General features: G+C 47.2%; 1 protein-coding gene across 1 annotated transcript in view; it reads left to right on the top strand.

Annotated features, from left to right (window-relative positions):
- The window catches only part of INSC (INSC spindle orientation adaptor protein), a 134,330-nt gene that overhangs the window by 88,950 nt on the left and 25,262 nt on the right, over positions 1 to 20,118 (top strand). The window contains exon 8 of the mRNA XM_066360562.1: positions 16,712 to 16,883. Coding sequence (XP_066216659.1) covers positions 16,712 to 16,883 — 172 coding nt within the window. The remainder of the gene's footprint in view (positions 1 to 16,711; positions 16,884 to 20,118) is intronic.

Here is a 20,118-nt window from a genome sequence, read left to right as displayed (position 1 = left end):
GCGGCCCCCTGAGGCCATTTATCCGGCCCCCACCGCACTTCTAGAAGAGGCACCTCTTTCATTGGTGGTCAGTGAGAGGAGCATAGTTCCCATTGAAATACTGGTCAGTTTGTTGATTTAAATTTACTTGTTCTTTATTTTAAATATTGTATTTGTTCCCGTTTTGTTTTTTTACTTTAAAATAAGATATGTGCAGTGTGCATAGGGATTTGTTCATAGTTTTTTTTATAGTCTGGCCCTCCAACGGTCTGAGGGACAGTGAACTGGCCCCCTGTGTAAAAAGTTTGGGGACCCCTGGGCTAGTGTGATCAAAGACACTGCCCAGGGCAGAGTGTGGGGGAGTTGGGTGGGGCTGGAGCATGCGTCCTCACAACTTTTCTATTTTACAGATGAGGAAACTGAGACTCAAGAGTTTGTGTTCCCTCAGTTCATGAATGTAGATCTTGGATTTAAACCCAAGTCTGGCTGGTTTAAAGCCCTCATTCTTTACATCCTGTGACCCTGGGAATAGCGGGCCCTTCTGAGGTGAAGACTGCAGGGGAAGGGCTCCCTGGAGCCAGGCTCTGAGTGTCGGCCTGGCTAGGGGTCAGAGATGGATACTGCCTGAGCAGGGTGGGAGGGGGCAAAGGCCCGATACAGAGACCACAGTCCAGTGGCACCGCCTCTGCCTGGGGAGCTGGCAAAGGCAGCACTGCTGAGGCAGAGGAACTGGGTCCAGAGGGCCGAGGAGGAGCTCCCAGGCAGGCCGGGGGCAAGGGACCTCAGCAGAGGCAGAGAGCCTCCACCGCTGGCCAGCTAGGTCGCGGGGCTCTGAATCTTTTAGGAGCTCTGTGTTCAGTGAATTGGGGGAGCCCAGAACAGGAGGCAGTGTTCTCTGAATGGCACCTGGGTGAGGAAGAAAATGAGGGTCATGCAGGAAGTAAGGCCCCAGCACCCTACCACACAGCCCAGCAGAGCAGGTAGACCAGGCTCTGGCCAGGTGGCCCAGTGACAGAGCCAGCAGGACTGGTCAGGGCTTCCTGGGGGGCCAGAGCTAGGAAAGTGGACTGGCATTTCCAAGGGGGAAGACTGCAGGGGAACCAGAAAACAAGTGAGTCTCTTCTCTCTGAACCTTGGTTTCCTCTTTGTAAAATGGTGATGACACGTATGTTCTTCACGGGGTTGCCATGATGATGCGATGCGGCAGTGTGGGTGGGGCTCCGCGCGCCTGTGTGGAGGAAGTGCCTGGCCGTGTCTGCTTCCGGCCCCTTTCCGGGCCCTTTTGTCTCCACCTTTTCAGGTCAGTCTGGGGAAATCCCACACACCCCAGACTGTGTCCTGAAAATTTTGCAACAGCCCCAACAGAGTTCTGGGTATTCTGAGTGGCTAATGGGACAGTGAGGGCACTGATGATGCAGGGGCTGGGGTTGGACAGGGCCAGGGGGCCACGGTGGGGTTGGGAGGGGCTGGGGACAAGAGCAGAATCAGAGGCTCTGGTCCACAGAGGAGGCTGGGGATCTGGGCCGGAGGGGTGGGGGGCTCTCAAAGCCCAGGGCTCAGACAGCCTCAGACACCTTCAAGAGTTCTAGGAGCTTCTTTCAGCCTTCAGACCAGACACTATCTTGCTTTCAACAGAGCTTCCTTTTACTCCCACTCCCCTCCCTCCTGTTGGATTTTTTTTCTTCTTCAAATAAGGACTTCACCCTGTGCCAAGGGGAGACTTTAATGAAAATCGATGGAGAAATTAAAGATGAGCAGGGGGCTGATGAAATTGGGGAGGAGAGCTCAATTTCGAGTCTGAGGAGAAAATCGTTAGTGGCGAGGGATGTGAAAACTGCCCTCTGTCTCCTCGCAGCTCCCGCACGGCCCCGCCCCCGTTTCCTGGGGCAGCTTCTCAGACTGAGCGGCCCTGACATGAGATCGGCCAGACTGGGGCTAGCGAGCCTGAACCGGGTACTGAAATCGCAGAGACCCCGGGCCGGCGGGAATGGAGCGCAAGGGGTGGGCGCGGAGGCGCCGGTGCCTGCCCCCTGGAGGTTGTTGATGGTCAGAAATAGAGAATATTAAAAAAAAAAAAAAAAAAAGTTAACTAGTTTTTGTTTGTTTGTTTTTATCCTTTTGCTATTTGATTCTCACAATTATTTTTGCAAGGAAGGCAGGGAGAGATGGTCATGGCCCTTTTACAGAAGGGGAAATTGAGGCTGGAAGGCATAGAGACTCAGAGCGGCAGAGCCTGGGCTGGGAACCCCAAGCTTTTGGTCCCAGCCAGAGGCTCAGCTTGCTGTATCCCCTGCCCCCCAGCTGGCAGAGGCAGAGTGTGCCGACCCCGGGCACAACAGCCACTTTATCTTGACTGAGTCAGTCTAATATGTCAGTGAGGCTGGATAGAGAGACAGCAGCTATGGATGCCAAGCAAGAAATATTTGCTTAATTTGACTGGCAGCCCCTTCCTTACCTAGTAGTGAGAGGACGGAGAAAAAGGTGCCTCTGAATGGAGATCCCAGAGGCCTCCCCACCTCTTGTTGGGACTTGATTTACCTAGGTTCGACAGCTTTCTGCACCCCTAACCCTGGGGCACAGGCCTTCAGCTGCCCTGGGAAAAGACAGAGAACCCCGTGGTGCCACTCAACTGTCTGTGCTGTGACTGGCTCAGAGGCCAACTGGAATGAGAACTCACTGTCACCTTCCCCAGCCTGGCAAGTAAGAAGCGGGGCTTTCCAGAGGGGGTGTGGTTCATTCATTTCCTGATGTGAATAAGTGAGGACAATTTTAGGCACTCTACCCCGCTGCCCCCGCCTCTCCCGCGAGGATTCACACTGAGATTATGGGCCAGTATTGTCCAGACTGAAGAATCGGGGGCTGCACCGCCAAGCACAAGGTACAACCTGCGTTTGGAGACGTCATGGGGCCACCTGGTGGCCTGAATTTCAAGTGCAGCAGCAGGCGAAGTCTCTGCTCCGCCAGGGCTTATGCGGTTCCATGCGCTGTGCAATAGCGACCTCTGGTGGAAGGAAGCGGAAGTGGCTGGCCTGCCAAGGTGCTTGGGGCTGTTTTCTCCTGAAATTGGCTGGCTGTGGGCTCTGGTCGGAACCCTTAGCCAAAGTCCTCCACTTCTCACTGGAAAAAATCCAGAACCCTCAGCCTGACATTGAAGGATTCCTAAAAGCAAGCGTCCAGCATATTACCCCTTTGATAAGCAGGCCTGGGTGCTATACCCACTTTCACCACTTACTTAGCTATGTGTTGACTTTGTACCCTTCCAAGCCCTGGTCTAATCATAGGTAGGTGGCATGATGAACCCTGACAGAGGGAGGGAAGGGGACAGAAAGAGAAAGAGACTTAGAGAGGAACAAGGTGTGTGTGTGTGGGGGGAGAGGTGGGAGAACACACACATAACGTACACACACCCTCATTCTCCTTTGGGCTATTGAGAAAACACAAGTAAGTAGCTTGCAGCTTTGTGATCTCCGGACATGCGGTGCCCTGATTGTGATCTGCTTGGGTGTATAGTAATTTCTCATCACAGTTTTAATTTTCTTTTTCCTGATGAGTTATGATTTTGAGTATTTTTCTATATTCTTATTGACCATTTGGTTACGTCTTTTTTGAAATGTCAGTCTGAGACTTTTGCCCACTCTTAAAAAGATTGAGCTGTTTGTCTTTTTCTTATTGAATTATAAGCTTTAAAAAAATATCTGCACATGAGTATTTTGTCAGATATATGTATTGAGAATATATAGTTTCAGGTGGTGGTTTGCTTTTTCATTCTCTTAATGGTGTCTTCTGATAAATAGAAGTTCTTAACTTTCATAAAGTCCAAATTTATTGATATTTTCTTTTGTAGTTAGTGCTTCTTGTGTCCATTTAAGAAATGTTTGTTTATAGTGAGTCATAGATTCAGAGAACGAATTGATGGTTGCCAGACGGGAGGGAGATTGGAGGGCTGGGTGAAAAAGGGAAAGGATTAAGAAGTACACATTGATAATTACAAAATAGTCACAAGAATAGGTAATATAGTCAATAATATTATAATAACTATGTATGGTGCCAGGTGGGTACTAGACTTATTGGAGAATCACTTTGTCAAAGTATATGATCGCCTGACCACCATATTATACACCTGAAACTTATACAAAATAATACTAAATGTAAACTATAATTTAAAAATAAAATGTAAAAAATGTAATTTGTTTTTCCCCAAATCATGAAGATAGTCTCCTATTTTTTTTCCTCTAGGAGCTTTATTGTTTTATGTTTCACTAAATTTAGGTATATGACCTATTTAAATTTTTTTCAGTGGGTGTTCAAGGTTGAATGTTTTCCATATGCTATAAAATTAAACCAGCACCACTTATCAAAAAGGCCATCTTTTCACCACTGAATCAGAGTGGAGGCTTTGTTCTAAGTAATGGGATGACATATGTATAAGTCTGTTTTTGGATGTTTTCTATTTCGTTGTTCATCTTTGTGGCCATCCTATTTCCAATATGGCACTGTTTGAATTCCTGAATCACTACATAACAAAAAAATACATTTTGTTATTTAGTAGTATAAATTCTACAACTTTTTTCTTCTTTAAGATTATCTTGGTAATTCTAAAATTTTTAAAAATTTCTATGTATATTTCAGAATAGACTTGTTAATTTCATAAAAACACCTATTGAAATTTTGATTGGGCTTTCTTTAAGTTTATGAAGAATTTGGGATAATTGCCATCTTATGGAGTGTTCAATCAATAAATGGGGTGTATTTCTCTACTTCTATAGACTGCCTTTAATTTCTCTCAGCAATGTTTTGAGTTTTTAGTGTTGATATCTAGCATATCTATTTTATTTATTTATTTATATTTTTCTGAAATGAGAAGCGGGGAGGCAGTCAGACAGACTTCTGCATGCACCTGACTGGGACCCACCCGGCATGCCCGCCAGGCTGCAATGCTCTGCCCATCTGGGGTGTTGCTCCATTGCAGCCAGACCACTCTAGTGCCTGAGGTGGAGGCCACGGAGCCCTCCTCAGTGCCCAGGCCAACTTTCATCCAATGCAGCCTTGGTGCGGGAGGGGAAGAGAGAGACAGAGAGGAAGGAGAAGAGAAAGAGTGGAGAAGCAGATGGGCACTTGTCCTGTGTGCCCTGATCGGGAATCGAACCTGGGACTTCCACATGCTAGGCCAACGCTCTACTGCTGAGCCAACCAGCCAGGGCTTGCATATCAATTTTAGACTTCTTTCTTTTTTTAGACTTATTTCTAGGTATTATTTTATGCTAATGTGTTAAAATTTTTATTTTCTAATTGTTGCAAATCATAGAAAATATAATTTTTTAATAAATAAATTTTTATTAATTTTAATGGGGTAACATCAATGAATCAGGGTACATATATTCAAAGAAAACATGTCCAGGTTATCTTGTCATTCAATTATGTTGCATACCCATCACCCAAAGTCAGATTGTCCTCCGTCACTTTTTATCTAGTTTTCTTTGTACCCCTCCCCCTCCCCCTCCCCCTCTCCCTCCTTCCTTCCCTGCCCCCCGTAACCACCACACTCTTGTCCATGTCTCTTAGTCTCGTTTTTATGTCCCACCAATGTGTGGAATCCTGCAGTTCTTGTTTTTTTCTGATTTACTCATTGCACTTTGTATGTTATCAAGATCCCACCATTTTGTTGTAAGTGATCCGATGTCATCATTTCTTATGGCTGAATAGTATACCATGGTGTATATGTGCCACATCTTCTTTATCTAGTCTTCTTTTTTTTTTTTTTACAGTGATTAAAGCCTTTAAGCAAGCTCTTGGCCAATACAGCAAGAATCCATAAAAGAGTAGTGTCCTTAACAAGTTCACCAAGTCCAAGTTGGCCCCAACACCATGCCAAGTCCCTGATAAATGTAACCCAACCCCAGTTCAGTCTGTTAGGAGCTGTCCTAAGGAGCAGGAGTCCAGGAAAAGTCCACATCCAGGAAAAGTCCGCATGGCACTGGAATTGTCGTCACAATTCTATACTTTGCTACTCACGTCCAAGTCCCAATGACCGCTGCTTCTAGCTGGTAATGATTCAGGTAGACTGGAAAAGCCATCCACAGCATGTGTGGAGATGGAGCCTCTGTTCTCCTCTGCCTGGAGAGATGAGACCAGGGTGCCTTTCCCTGGAGCTCTGCGACTGTGGCTTGGTAAAGAGAACCTTGGGATGCACTAAGCTGGGTGGCAAAGGTAGATTCATAATAGAAGTTGGCAAAAGGGGGAAAGAGAGCTCTAAATTAGGAGTAGGTCCCAGCCTGAAATATGAGTGGGGCATTGAGGTAGGAGGAATAAAGGAAACACTATATATTAAACAAAGCAGCAGAAAATAGGACTATCAACACCCACAACAGAGATCTTTGAGGGAAGAATAAAAAACCTGACTATTCAGGCAAGACATAGTTAAGTGGCCCTTGTGCAAATGAGATCAGTTTACCTGCTTCTTGGAAGAAATACCCTAGGCTCGTCCACAGTGTCATAGATGGGGCCGACGGCCCTGGGCACCTTCAGCCTTCAGTGGCAAACCCCAGCATTCTGGGCAAGGTTAGGTCATAGGTGGCTGGAGCAGGGCTGGAAGAGACTGAACCCTCCCTTAGAGGAGCGAGGGGGAAGCCTACCTTCCAGTGTCCCTGTTTCCTCACAGCAGAGGCATGTAAGTCTGGCAGGCTTTAGCTCAATGACCTTCCTTTCCACTATTGAAGCAGGACTCATCCTATGAGACCCCTTTGGGGTGTTGGAGCCTTTAAGGGTGTATCCTAAAATCTGGTAGTTCCCCTGATCTCTATTGGGCTTTTTCTGCCTCTTGGTATCTTAAAAGCCATGCTCAGAAGATCTCGCTGAGGGGTTTGAGGATCCCCATCTGCCTATATAAATCTTTTCCATATATCTGGGGCTATTTGGAAAAAGACAAAACAGTGTTATTAGCTGGATCAAGTAAAGAAGGTAGTAGTTTGCAGGAGAAAAAGATTTGGCATCTCCTGTTCATCAGCGTTCAAAAGAAATTTAAAAATTTTTTAAGTAAAAAGCATGGTATGGGAGACCCGTAAGAGTTCCAGGTTATGACTCCCCCCTTTTAAAATTTTTTAAAATTGCCCTTAAAATATTTTCTGGGTACACTTTAATAATACCTTGACTTTAAAGATTGTAAGAAATACACATAATTCGAAAGGTTTGACAATATACAGTAAATGCTTTTGCTCCATAGGCAGGAGCATTGTCATTTTAACCAGTTTAGGAAATCCAATAATAGACCAATGCATACAGACTATGAGCTATAACATGCATAGCAGCTTCTCCTGTTCTGACAGAGGTTACTATAAATCCAGAATAGGTATCCACTGTAATGTGGACATAGGACCGTTTGCCAAATGAAGGTATATGAGTAACATCCATTTGCCAAAGTTGTCCTGGTAGTGGTCCTTGAGAGTTAACTCCAAATTAAGGGACAGATTGTAGTATAGGACCCCTTGGACAGGATTTCCCAATCTGTGTGCTGTTTCCCAAGAAAGTTGAAACTGTTTACACAGGGCTGCAGCGTTCTGGTGATGAATAGTATGAGATTGAATTGCTCGATCTGTCATGGTTGCTCCAAATAATTTTCTTTTGGGTAGCTTGATCAACAAGGGCATTCCCTTGTGCTAAAGCTCCAGGGAGCATGGAGTGAGCTTGAGTATGTCCTATGAAACATGGATCTCTATATTGACATGCAAGTCTTTAAAGAAGGAGGAAGTGCTGAAATAGTTCATCAGCATTTGTCCCTAAGACTGCAGTCTTTATAGTGGAAACACCATAAGTAAATATTTTCTGTCTGTATATAGATTAAAGGGGGAATATGGCAAATGCTGAAAAGCCATGATAATGGCATATAATTCTAGTCTTTGAGCTGATTTTAAGTTGACAGTTTCAGTATAAAGTTGTCCATTGATTTGCAAGAGCAATTTGCCATTTAGTGGAAGTTTCCCAGAGCCATGTTGTTGATCCTTTGAAAAAAGGAACAACAATAATTTTGAGGCTCAAAACCTATAAGCTGTAAGGGTCGCCTATGCCCCTTGATAACCCAGGAGGCAACAAGATCAAAATATGGAAGTGTATTCCATGGGCTATTAGATGGTTCAATGTGCCCAAGCTGTAGCTGCTCTTGTACCAGTTGAGCAGCTGCCCTAAGTTTCTCCTGAGAAAGGGGCCATTGGTCTACCCATACAGGATTATCTGATTTCCAAGTAATTGGGTCTGCCCAATGCATTATTGAGGTAGCAGGAGCTACCAAGGCCTGTATGCTAAATTTTGATATCCTAATCCACACCTTCTGGTGTTGGGTGCCACTTATATGGGGGTGAGAATTCCTCACTGTTCTTTCCCTAGTCCCTTGATGGGCAAAAATCCCCGATCAAGCATCTGAGTACTAAGAAAATATAATTTTTAATATCGGATCTAATCATCTTGCTAAAGTCACTCATTAATTTTTTTTTTTTTTTTGTATTTTTTCTTAAGTTGGAAACGAGGAGGCAGTCAGACTCCCGCATGCGCCCAACAGGGATCCACCCGGCATGCCCACCAGGGGGCGATGCTCTGCCCATCTGGGGCATCGCTCTGCCTCAATCAGAGCCATTCTACCGCCTGAGGCAGAGGCCACGGAGCCATCCTCAGCATCCGGGCAAACTTTGCTCCAATGGAGCCTTGGCTGCGGGAGGGGAAGAGAGAGACAGAGAGGAAGGAGAGGGGGAGGGGTGGAGAAGCAGATAGACGCTTCTCCTGTGTGCCCTAGCCAGGAATCAAACCCGGGACTCCTGCACGCCAGGCCGATGCTCTACCGCTAAGCCAACTGGCCAGGGCCACTCATTAATTTTAATGGTATATAGATTCTTTTGGGTTTTATACAGATTTGGACTGTGCACAGAGGTACACAATTTGAGTCTGTGAATTATGTGTTTGCTTCCTCCTTTCCAATCATTATACCTTTTTTTAAAAATTTCTTTTCCTTGTCATAGTGCATTGGCTAGGGCACTGTCAAAGGTTGAATAAAAGTGTTAAAAAATTGATATTTTTGCCTTGTGACTGATTTCAGAGGGAGTAATTTTAATATTATATTTACTATTTTATTATTAAATGTGATTTTAGAATTTTAAGAATTAGAAACCGAGCCTCAGAGATAGAAATGACTTGCTCATGTCACCAAGTCAGCAAGTAGCACAGCTGAGCCATGAGCCGGGGCTCTCCTCATGCCTCAGATTACGTAACTGCCACTGCACCACGAGAACCTCCAGAAGGGTGGTGTTCACCCAGGATCTCTGCTAGAATCACTAAAGGAATTTTTTAAAATGCTGATGCCAAGACTCCACCTCCGACCAATTAAATCAGAATTTCTGGTGGGGAAGCCTGGGCATTAGTATTTAAAAGCTTTCCTAGATGGTTCTAATCATGTGAAAACTAGGCTAAGAACCATAGATCTAGAGCACTTTTGTTACAATTCAGATCCCAACTGTACCCACAAGTGCTTTGCGGGAAACTTGATATTTTTACAGGAGCATGTGCTTAACAGTTCTAACCCCAAGGAAAGTGAACTTGTTTGTAGTCACCTTTTGATGTCTTCCCATAAACTCCACTCCCCTCACCCCAGAATGCCTTTAGAGCATCTGTCTGACAATCTACTCTAAGGAAAATCTTCTGCTTGACAGGGAAGTTATTTTCTATTTATATTCTTAAGTGACTTAATTCCTGATTTCTTTCCACCTCAACTTCTCAGGTGTCTCTATCTCCTTGACTTGTTTGCCAAACAGGTTATTTAATCTCTTCCATCCATTGTTCCATTCACTATTGCATATTAATATTTGTATTTATTCATTTTTGGCACTTGACTTTGTAATCAAAGATTCTTGTTTGAAATAGCAGAGGAGATTGAAGGGGGGGGATCTGGATATATTAGTGTGAGAGGAGGAGAGAAAGCTTATTTTGCTTTCTGTAGCTTGTACTGGGCTGTCGGCTCTACCGCCACTCCTAAAAACACATCCCTCACTTTGTAGAGCCAGGGTTGAACCACTTACCTTGTGCACAGACTCTGCCCTGGTCTGGTTGATGGCCCACAGGTTCATTTATTCTACGTAAAGCTTTGCCCTGCCCCCTGGCTGACAATGTCTTTTGCTTTCTGGGGCAGGACCCTTGTTTCCTTCTCTGACTATGACTGAACTGTCCCTCTGGCTATCCCCAGAGTCCTTCCTGGACCCGTGAGCAGGATGCCAACTGCTTTGTGGCTCCCAACTGTCTTCTTTCTCTTCTCTTCTCTTCTCTTCTCTTCTCTTCTCTTCTCTTCTCTTCTCTTCTCTTCTCTTCTCTTCTCTTCTCTTCTCTCCTCTCCTCTCCTCTCCTCTCCTCTCCTCTCCTCTCCTCTCCTCTCCTCTCTCCTCTCCTCTCCTTCCTTCCTTCCTTCCTTCCTTCCTTCCTTCCTTTCTTTCCTTCTTTGTCGTCTTTCTTTCTTTCTTTCTTTCTTTTCTTTTTTTAATGCAGAATTTAGGTGTCTGGGTGGACAGAGAAAAGGAGGACATCTGATGGTCTTTCGGTCACACTGCCTCCCCTGCATTTGCGTAGTTCGTTTTAACTGTTACCACCCAGCAACCAAGCTCTGCCTTTCTCTAAAAATTAAACAAGCGAAAAGGGACTGGAAATGAGCAGACCAACACCGGTGATGCAGGATGAGCCTTTGCACACTAGCCTGTGTCACTTAGAAATTCTCATCAAAGCCATCACTGAGGCTTTCCCCGTAATCAGCAGGAAAACATTGCTCATCAGTCTTGGCGAAGTTTATCGTATATTTTGGGTTCCTCGGCTGGGTGGGTTCCATGCTCCTCCTCCCACTGCACAAAGACAGTCTCACCAGCTCCGGACACCCTGTGGGTCTGTACTGCAGGGGCACCGGCCCTGCTGCCCAGGTGATGACCAGGCCAGACCGTCCTCATCACCACTTGCGCGCCCTCCCATGAGGGAAGCTTGGCCTCAGGCCCAGGCCCGTCCCACGGCATGTAAAACCTAATTACCTATAAGTGCTTCCAGCAGCAATTTCTCTAGGATGTGAAAGTGCTTTGATTAGATTGTTCTCTTGGCATCATTAAGTTTATAACTGAGGATGGGAAGTGGGTGGTTTGGGGATGGAGACGTTCCAGAAGTGGGACCAGTGTTGGAGGAAGCTGGCCTCAGGCTGGGTTACTCCTGCGCCCTCTGTAGGAGCTGAGCCGAGCAGTCGTGTCTGCCCCCCCCCCCCACCTGGCCTCTCACCACCTTCTCCCTTCACTGCCGTTCCCAAAGGCCCCACACGGGGGGCGCAGGCCGGGGCAGGGCCGGATGAATCCTGACCCTGGCATTAACTTGCTTTGTAGCTTAGACAATCTCTTCCCCTCCCCTGGGCCACTGTTTCTTCATCATTCAGCCACACTTGACAAGTGAACTGCTGCTGCACGTCAGGCCGCAGCTGGGTGCTGGGGACCTGGGAGGATTTCGTAGAGAAGTTGCCCTGAGCAGCTGAAATCTGGTGCAGGGAGGAGCACGCAGACTGATAAGGCTAATCCAACTAAGTGCTGTCGTCCTGGCCAGACCAGGGGCTGTGGCTGTTGGGAGGCAGAGACCCTCTGTCTGGGGAGGGCATGTTCCTGGAGGAGATGGCTTCTCACCTGGGTCTGAGAGGGGGGTGAGGAGGGAAGGCAGGGGAGAGGACTACTTCACGTATAAGTGATCTGGGTTTGAGGTGCTCGTGGAATATCCAAGCAAGTTAGTTTGGAATCAAAGAGATCCAGTTGTAGGTTTAAAATGTAGATGTGGATCTTAGGAGAGAAAGTCAGGGGTGGAGGACTAGAGGTGTGTGTGTGTGGGGGGGGTCGTCAGAGTGAGTCACTGAGGCCACTAGGTTTGGGTGCTGTGGATGGAGATGGGACAAAGTGGGCTGACAGCAGAACCGGGGGAAGCCACCTTAGGTGGATGCGAAGGGGGAGAGGCGAAAAGAGAAAATGACCAGTAGTCGCCAGCTAGGGGGGAGCTGTGCCCCCCAAAGTGGCATCAGGGCACCCCAGGAAGGAAAGAAGGCTGAGATGGGGGAGTTCTCAGCAGAGAGGCCAGGGAAGACAGAGGCTAACCTCTGCACCAGACGATTCCCATGTCCTTTTAAGCATGTGATGTCTCTCTCTCTCTCACACACACACACATTTTCTTGTTTCTCTATGTGTCTGTCTGTCTGTCTTTGTTTCTCCATCTCTTATTTCTTCCTGAGTCATCTCTGAGTCAGTGCCAAGGTCAGCACCTATCACAAGGTACGTGCTCCACTACTGTCTGTTGATCTATGAAGAGACACAGGGATAGGACTACTTTTCTCTCTGTCCTCTTCTGAGGGATTCTAATTATTCATCTGCTTCGTCCTGGTCAGGAATTAAAACAGGAGTCGCTCCGCTTTTAGAAGTTCTATTAATAGTTCTGGGCTCCATGATCTGACTTTGTTCAAACAAGTGTGTAAACTTGTGGGCCCCAAATCAAAGGGCCGAGGCTCTCAATGGGGTCTCAGTCCTAGAGGAACCTGCAGAAAAATGAGGTAGGACCAGGACTCCTGGTCCAGAGATGACTGCAGCAACCAGATGGGAATGAGGTGGATGATGGTGCCACCTTGTGGCAGTCATTGTACATGCGTTATTTTAGTTACCTTCCAATGTCCTCTGAGGTTGGTATTTTTATCCCCATTTTATAGATAAGGGTTCAAAGTAGGTACACAAATTGTCTAGCTTGTAAGATACAGGGGCAGGGTTTATATCCAGGTCGGTGTGGCTCCATAGCCTGTGCGTGTTCTGACACGACAGGAATTGGTTCAGGCACTGGGGAGCCCAGAACCCAAGGGTGTGGGGTCCCTCAGGGCCATCTTCTGTGACAAGCTGGCTGAGTTGGAGCTGCTGAGATGACCAACTTGAGCTGGTGGCAGCTGGCTGGCAGTGGCTAAGTGGCAGGTCAATAGCATCAGAGCCAAAGGCCTGGGAAATAGACCCACGTGAAAATGCACCAACTAAAAAAATGAGCCGAACGTATGAACAGGCACTTCATAGAAGAAGGAATCCAAGTGTCAAAACCAAAATCAAATCGAATCAAAGCAAAGCAAAGCAAAACAACAACATATGAAACGACCCTTAGCATCGTTGCAGGAAACGGAGACATGCATATTAGGATAAAAGTTTTACACACCCACCCAAATGGCAAACATTTAAAAGCTGACACTACCAAACGTTGACACGAATGTGGAGTTAAATGAGTTAATACACTGCTGGTGGGACTATAAATTGCTACAACTGCTCTGCAAAAACAATTTGGCAACACTAGTAAAATTAACAGTGTGTAGACTCTATGAGCTGACAATCCCACTTTGAGATGGAGACCACCAGAGAAACTTGCACGTGTGCACCACCAGAAGACATCGGGAGGAATATTTATGGCAGCGTTGTACATTACAGCACCGACTGGGAAACGACTCAAGTGGCCATTGGCAGGAGAAGGCACAAATGAATTCTCTATTCAATTGTGATTGATTTATGCAATGAAATACCACACAGCAGTAACCTCAGCCACAGGCAACAACAGAAAGGGGTTTCCCAAACATAATGCTGACTGGGAAAAAACCCCAGTTTTCATAGTCAGCATGATCTCATTTATGTCAAGTTCAAAACCCTGTAAAACTAAACAGTATACACATGCATACATCTCTAAAGGAAACAAGGGAATGACAAGCACATGATTCAGGGGAGAGGCCCTTCCAGCAAAGAAAAGCAGAGGTAGCAGATCAAGAATGCTGTGCAGGGATTTTCTGGTGTTATTTTATTCCCAAGATTGGAATTTCTAAATATTAGGCATATACACTTACATGTAGTATAGGTGTCATTCTATTATTTTGTAATGCCTTATAAATTTACTATATATATATATATATATATATATATATATATATATATACACTATATGTATAAAAATCTGCTCACAAAAATTAGGTAATATTTTATTACTTCATATTCATTTTGAAATATCCCCTAATTTTTGTGAGCAATATATATATTATATATACACACGCACACTCTTTCTCTCTTTTGAAGGGACGACATATTTCATAATTAATGAATTACCACAGTGATCTGAAGCATATAAAACAAGTTATAAGGAAAGCGAGCCAGCAGGCGGTTGCCTGGACAGGACACTGGATCGTCCTCTCTGGGAACCGGGGGGCAGAGCCCAGATCGGGCTCCACAGCAGGGGGGTGAGGCTCAGTCCTCGGTCTGCAATCTGTAGAACCCGTGTTTCCCAGCCGGCTGTTTCTCCAAAGCTGCCTTTGCTGCAGTGGCCTTTGCTCAACACATGCCCTCCCTCTGCCCTCTGGCCCCTCCATCTTTGCTTGCCTAAGATGTGCCCTCAAGTCTTCTGTCAACTTTTACTCTCAATTTATTCCCCACTTAGAGGAAGCCTGCTATGTGGCCCCCAGACTTGCAGAGCTCCCTGGGGGAGGGGGAGACAGCAAGGGAGCAGAAGGTCAGGGGCTTCTCCGAATTGCTGGTTCATGTTAAAAGAAGTCCAGTTGCATAGGTCTGGGGTGGGGGCAGGAACGTGTTTTGCAGAAACCCTCAGTGGTACAGCGCCTCCCCCCCCATCCCCCCCGAGAAACAGGGCTGGTTAGTGTGATGGAAGCTGCGAAGATAACAGACATGCCTGGTGTGATTACAAGGAGGGCCGGTCCCGCAGCGGGGGTGTGGCCGTTCAGTCAGGGCGGCGCGGGAGGCCTCCCGCCCTCATTGGCAGTCATGCTGCGCAGTGGTCCTTGGCGGGTGCCGCGCTGCGCGTGCTCCCCTCCGCTCCACACAAGGCCCGGCGCCGGATATGTGCTCTGGGAAATCGTGCTGGTGGGTTTGTCAATCAGCATTCTGGGCTGGGGGGGGGGGGGGCGGCTCGGCACCCAGGCCTTAGGTGGCACCAGGCCCGTGGGGACCATCAATTCCGTGGCCTCTCTGGGGTGTTCTGATTGGCTCCTCTCCAAGCACGTGTTGGGGACTAGGTTTGGGCGGGACCAGTGTTCACAACTGGGCTGGGAGTGTAGCTCTATGGGCATCCAAGGTGAGATTAGGGAGATGGGATGACTGACATACTCCCCCTGTAGCTCCTTAGCTAAGCCTTGGGTGGTGCTGCCAGGAGAAAGGGATGAAGGCCAGACAGGCCCAAGAGGCAATAATAGAGCTGTTACCTATTTCCAGACCCAAGTGAGGCCCCTCTGCGAGGGCCTGTTAGTCAAACACCTCGTAGGAGTCCGGCCCTGCCAGGGACTGCCTGGCTGCTGTTTGCTCTCTTTTATTAAGCACATCCAGGTGGGTTTTATTGAGGACAGTTCCCTGGGCTCCTGTTTCCACATTTGTCTCTTTTGAGTCTGAGATTGCCAAAGGCTTTCAGAGCTAATGGACCTTACAGCTCCCCAGAGCCATTTAAGGGAGGCTCAGAATGCAGTGGTGGTAACCAAACCAAATGCAGACCTCTGGAGACCACTGGAGCTGAGTGGTGGAAAGTCAGGCTGTTGGGACAGGAGCCTCAGTCCTGCAGCAGGTGTGGGGAGCTTCTCCTCAGATCACCTCTCCCTGGTTGTTCCCCTGCCTCATCCCTATCTCCCTACTCTTAACAGGAAAGGACCCCCTGGTTCCTGGCCGCAGGGACTTCAGGCAGGCTGGCGTCCCAGGGTGTCAGAGGGGCTGCAGTAGTACTGCTGAGCTAACCTTGACAAGTCACTGCCCCTCTTCCTCCCAAAGGTCTCATCTGCTGACCCTGGGTGGAGGCAGAGGGTCTGAACTCAGGTGGCACTTCTCAGAAGGTGGTATAATGTCCTGTTCACAACCAGGGGCTTTGAAGCTTGACCATTTGTGTTCAAGTCTCATTTGTGATCTGGGGCAAGTCAGTGAACCTTTCTGTGTCTCGGTTTGTCTGTAAAATGGGGATGATATTGACATTGACCTCAGAGGGTTACGGTAAGGGTCAGAAAGCGTACTAACTTATGCACTGCACTTAGAATGGTAGCTGGCACATATTAGATATTCAATAAAGCAGAACCTATTATTTTGTGAACAGCAGGTCTGACTGGGGCGGAACTAGAAGGCGAGGTCCTTTTCTGGCACCATGCCCAAGTCTGGTCCTCTTTGGCTGGGCAGAGAGATATGCCCTCTTTCTGAGGGGAGGAGGGTGGAGGAAGGTCGGGGAGGAGAGACGTTGAGCTCAGCTTACCCAAGGAAGGGAGGAGACAGCCAGCATTTGTCAAGGACCTTTACTGGGTCTGTCATCACCTGCTTCATCTTCTTAACCCTCAACTCCCTGTGGGTGGATGAGAAAACAGAGCCTCAGAAACACTAAGTAACTAACATCAAGTCATCCACTACATGCAAGAGGGAGCTAGACGGGAGCCCTGAGATGTGACACTTCTAAGTGACTGTTCTTTCTAGGATAGTGTGCTGAAGTGTATAACCAGGGCTCACCCCTTGGAGGCTTGACTTGATGCCTGCTAGCCAAGAAGCCCATGGGAGGTCAGTGATTTCTGCTGGAGCCAAAGGGCAGGCCTCTAGAATCACTGAGGATCCAGGGCTGGGCCATGTGAGGGCTGTGATTCTCCATCCCATTACTGTCACGAGCTGTGGTGGTGGTGCACTCCCAGGATGCACAGGACGCGCCTTCTCTCCCTCTGCAGGTGGATGGCGTTCTGTGCTTGGCCGACATCCTGACCGACGACAGCCACTCAGAGGCCACCCGGGCTGAGGCCGCGGCCGTGGTCGCCCAGGTCACATCCCCACACCTGCCTTTCACTCAGCACCTCAGCAGCCTCCTGGAGAGCATGGAGGAGATCGTGACAGCTCTCATCAGTGAGTCATCCAGGGAGGGCGGGACCCGCTGGGCGAGGCGGCCTTATCAGAGTCGTCTCCAGGAAAGGACAGGACGATCTCAGGGTGCCGCACACGCCTTTGGCACAGATGATCACTGTCACTGAAATCCTAACATCGAACTGTCGGAGGCAGGCTTGAAATAGCTCTACTGTCAAGTCTTCTGTTAAAATGCAGGCACCCCTTCCAGAAGCTCCTTGAATTCAAGTCAGATTGGAATTAATTGGCCTTTCAGATGAGAGACCAGGACAAGCCCCAGGGAAGAGGGGGGCCTCAAATTTTGAACTTTAGATGCTTGACCAGACAAATGCTGGTAGGCTTTGTTCTTGAGATCTCAGTCTACTGTACCCAACAAATATGGCAGCCATGACTGGGGACAACAGTTTCTCAGATTGTTCACCCCAAAATGCCTTGATGCCTGCTAGCCCGCCATGGGTCTCAAGTCATAGGGCCTCGAAAGCATTGACTCTTCTGGGTCCCCTACTCAGACATAGGCACCTCTGGCAGAATTATAACCCAGTATCTAGAACATACTCTTCTTTCAGCTTTCCTTTGCAAAACTGCAGAGGGGAGAACTCATCAGGTTAATAACCCTCAGGAAATTTCTTTGGCCAACCACATTCTTTCCTTTATAAGTGCTGGCAATGATCTGCGCTTCCACTTTGACCCCCCACCCCATCCCACCTCCCACCCATCTGTCACTGTCTCTGGATCCATATCTTATTGAAACGAAATGAAAATTAATTTCGTCAGAAAATGTAGAATGAGCACCAGAGCTGGGACTATCTGGAAGAGCATGAAGTTAGGGGCAACACGGAACACTGGTCTTGGAGGCAGAACATGTGGGCTTGGACTTTTGCCTTTTCATTCATTCGCTCCACAAATAGCCACTGACCAGGCACCCCACGCAGATGCTATGTGGGAGCCTCCCAGCTCTCTTGCTACATTGTGTTGTCAAGCTCCCTTTACAATTTTCCTAATGTATAAAACAAGGGTCTGGGGCCCATTTCTCTCAAAGGTCCTTCTAATGCTACAGTCTGAAGACCCACAATTACTTGGCACATTCATTAAGTCGACTTTATGGCTGATTCTAGTCACTGGAGCAGTGGCACCCACAGGTCAGGCTAGGAGAAATCAATTTGCCAACACCCACATTTATTCAATGGTGAGAAAATGCAGAAGCCAGTTGTTTGAAGTCTTAGCTGGAGGAAACTCAAGAGGTCATGAACTTTAATGCCCATTTTACAGGAGAGGAAACCCAGACCCAGAAAAGGTGAGAGGCTTTCTCAAGGCCACCTGACCATGTTCGGATATACTTGTGCTGGACTCTTGCATTGGGTCATTCACTGGAGCCCAGCAGGAAGGAGAGAAGAAGGAGATTTGCATCCTGTATTGAATTGGAGAGCACATGCTATGGCTAAAGGGAGAGAGTCCCCGATAAAATCCAGTTGATTTTCTGCTATGTAGAAAAGGCTTATTTTTAAAGATAAGACAAAAATCATAAGTTTTAGAGAAAATCTCCTAATTTATAAATTACAGAGAATCATTAAAAAAAAACATATATGTATTCCAAACAAACTTTCACTCTTGCCACCTGTCCAGTTCTACTTTTTTGCCCAGGCTGGGTTTCTCCCTGGAGAGGAGAAGTCTCCCTGTTTATTTCATCCTCATGAAGATGTATTGTGGAGTCTGTCCTAAGAGTCAGCAGATGGGATATATCTGCTGGGCAGGATGACAGGGCTCTGTTCTTTGGTGGGAAATAGCCTTCCAATTTCTTGCCATTCCCTGGAAACATCTATAAATGAGTCACTGGAATTCTCAATTTAATCTTCCTAACACATCCCAGGTGACTCAGATTTGTAAATGGGCACCAAATAAATGTGCATCAAAATTAAAAGGCACCTCGACGGCTGTGTTAATTGCTGTGTCGGCAGCAATGGTGACTGCGTAAGAATGAGGGTGGGTGTTCAAGCCTAGAAGAGGTCTTGAAGCAAAGTGGGCCCGTGAGTCCTATGGTCTCACCCTGAACTCTGATTGTAGGGAGGTTGTCTGGAAAGGGTTAATGGTTTCCAGTTGTTCCCCCCAAATCAGAGGATATGGCAGTCGTTGGAAAGGGGGAATAATCGAGTTCTTAATTCCTTGGCTAATTCATTGTCTCAATTGTGAGCGGTGAGATAAAGATTCTGAGTGATCTGTGGTCATACCTGGACTGCGGGGGGCAGGGCTGTGCCAAGGCAAATGTTGCCCTCCTGATAGAACTGAACCCTAGATCTGCAGGAGCATCACTGGGAATGAATGAAAGAGGCCTGGAGACAAGAGGCACCCTGGGGTACAGAAGGGACGGGGACTTCAGAGTCAGGCAACCCTAGATTGGATTGTAGGTTTTAACAACCACCAACAATCCTCAATTTCACAATTTTGGAAAACCACTTAATATTTTTAAAAATTTTTATTTATTGATTTCAGTGAGAGAGGCCAGGAGAGAGAGAGAGAGAGAGAGAGAGAGAGAGAGAGATACAGTATCAGCTTGGCCTGTCCAGGGATCAGACTGCAACCTCTGCACTTTGGGACAATGCTCTAACCAACTGAGCTGTCCATTGAGGGCAAGATCACTTAACATTTGCATCCTCAGTTCCTTCACCTATAAAATTGTGACAGAAATTAGGTGACTGTGGGGATAGAATGATTTAAGGAGGTAAAACTGTGTAGCAGTGCCTTGCACAGAGCAAACACTTGAGGTAAGTGGAGCTGCTGCTAGCTTCTCTGAGTCTCAGCTTTTACCTCTGCAAACGGAAGCAACTATTTCCTACTTTAAGAATGCTGATAGTTTAATGCCAAAGTACAAGGCACAGAGCAGGGTGTTCAACTAATGTTATTTTATGCCCCTTTGTAGGTAGGGTCCAGACACTGGAAGGTGCCAAAAAGTGCCAGCTTTAATATCAGAACTTAGAAGTACAAACTCTTTGCCTGGAAGCAAGAAATAGGGATCAGGATAAAATAGTTCAGTCTGTCTTTGAAACTTTATTTCTCCCCTGGGGCAATTTTCCTGAAGTGTGGCTTCTGTTCATGTATTCTCATAGAGGCGTTATCAGTAGGAGAGGGCTGGGACCCAGGAAGCACCTCTGACTGATGGTCAAGTTGGAGCTGAGAGACAGAAGTCAGATCCACCGGGATAAGTGGGCAGCACCACGGGCAGAGCCCTTCCATAGTCCTCCCA

Source organism: Saccopteryx leptura, chromosome 1 (genome assembly GCF_036850995.1).
Source record: "Saccopteryx leptura isolate mSacLep1 chromosome 1, mSacLep1_pri_phased_curated, whole genome shotgun sequence".
Classification (NCBI taxonomy): Eukaryota; Metazoa; Chordata; class Mammalia; order Chiroptera; family Emballonuridae; genus Saccopteryx; species Saccopteryx leptura.
This window is presented reverse-complemented; position numbering and strand designations above follow the sequence as displayed.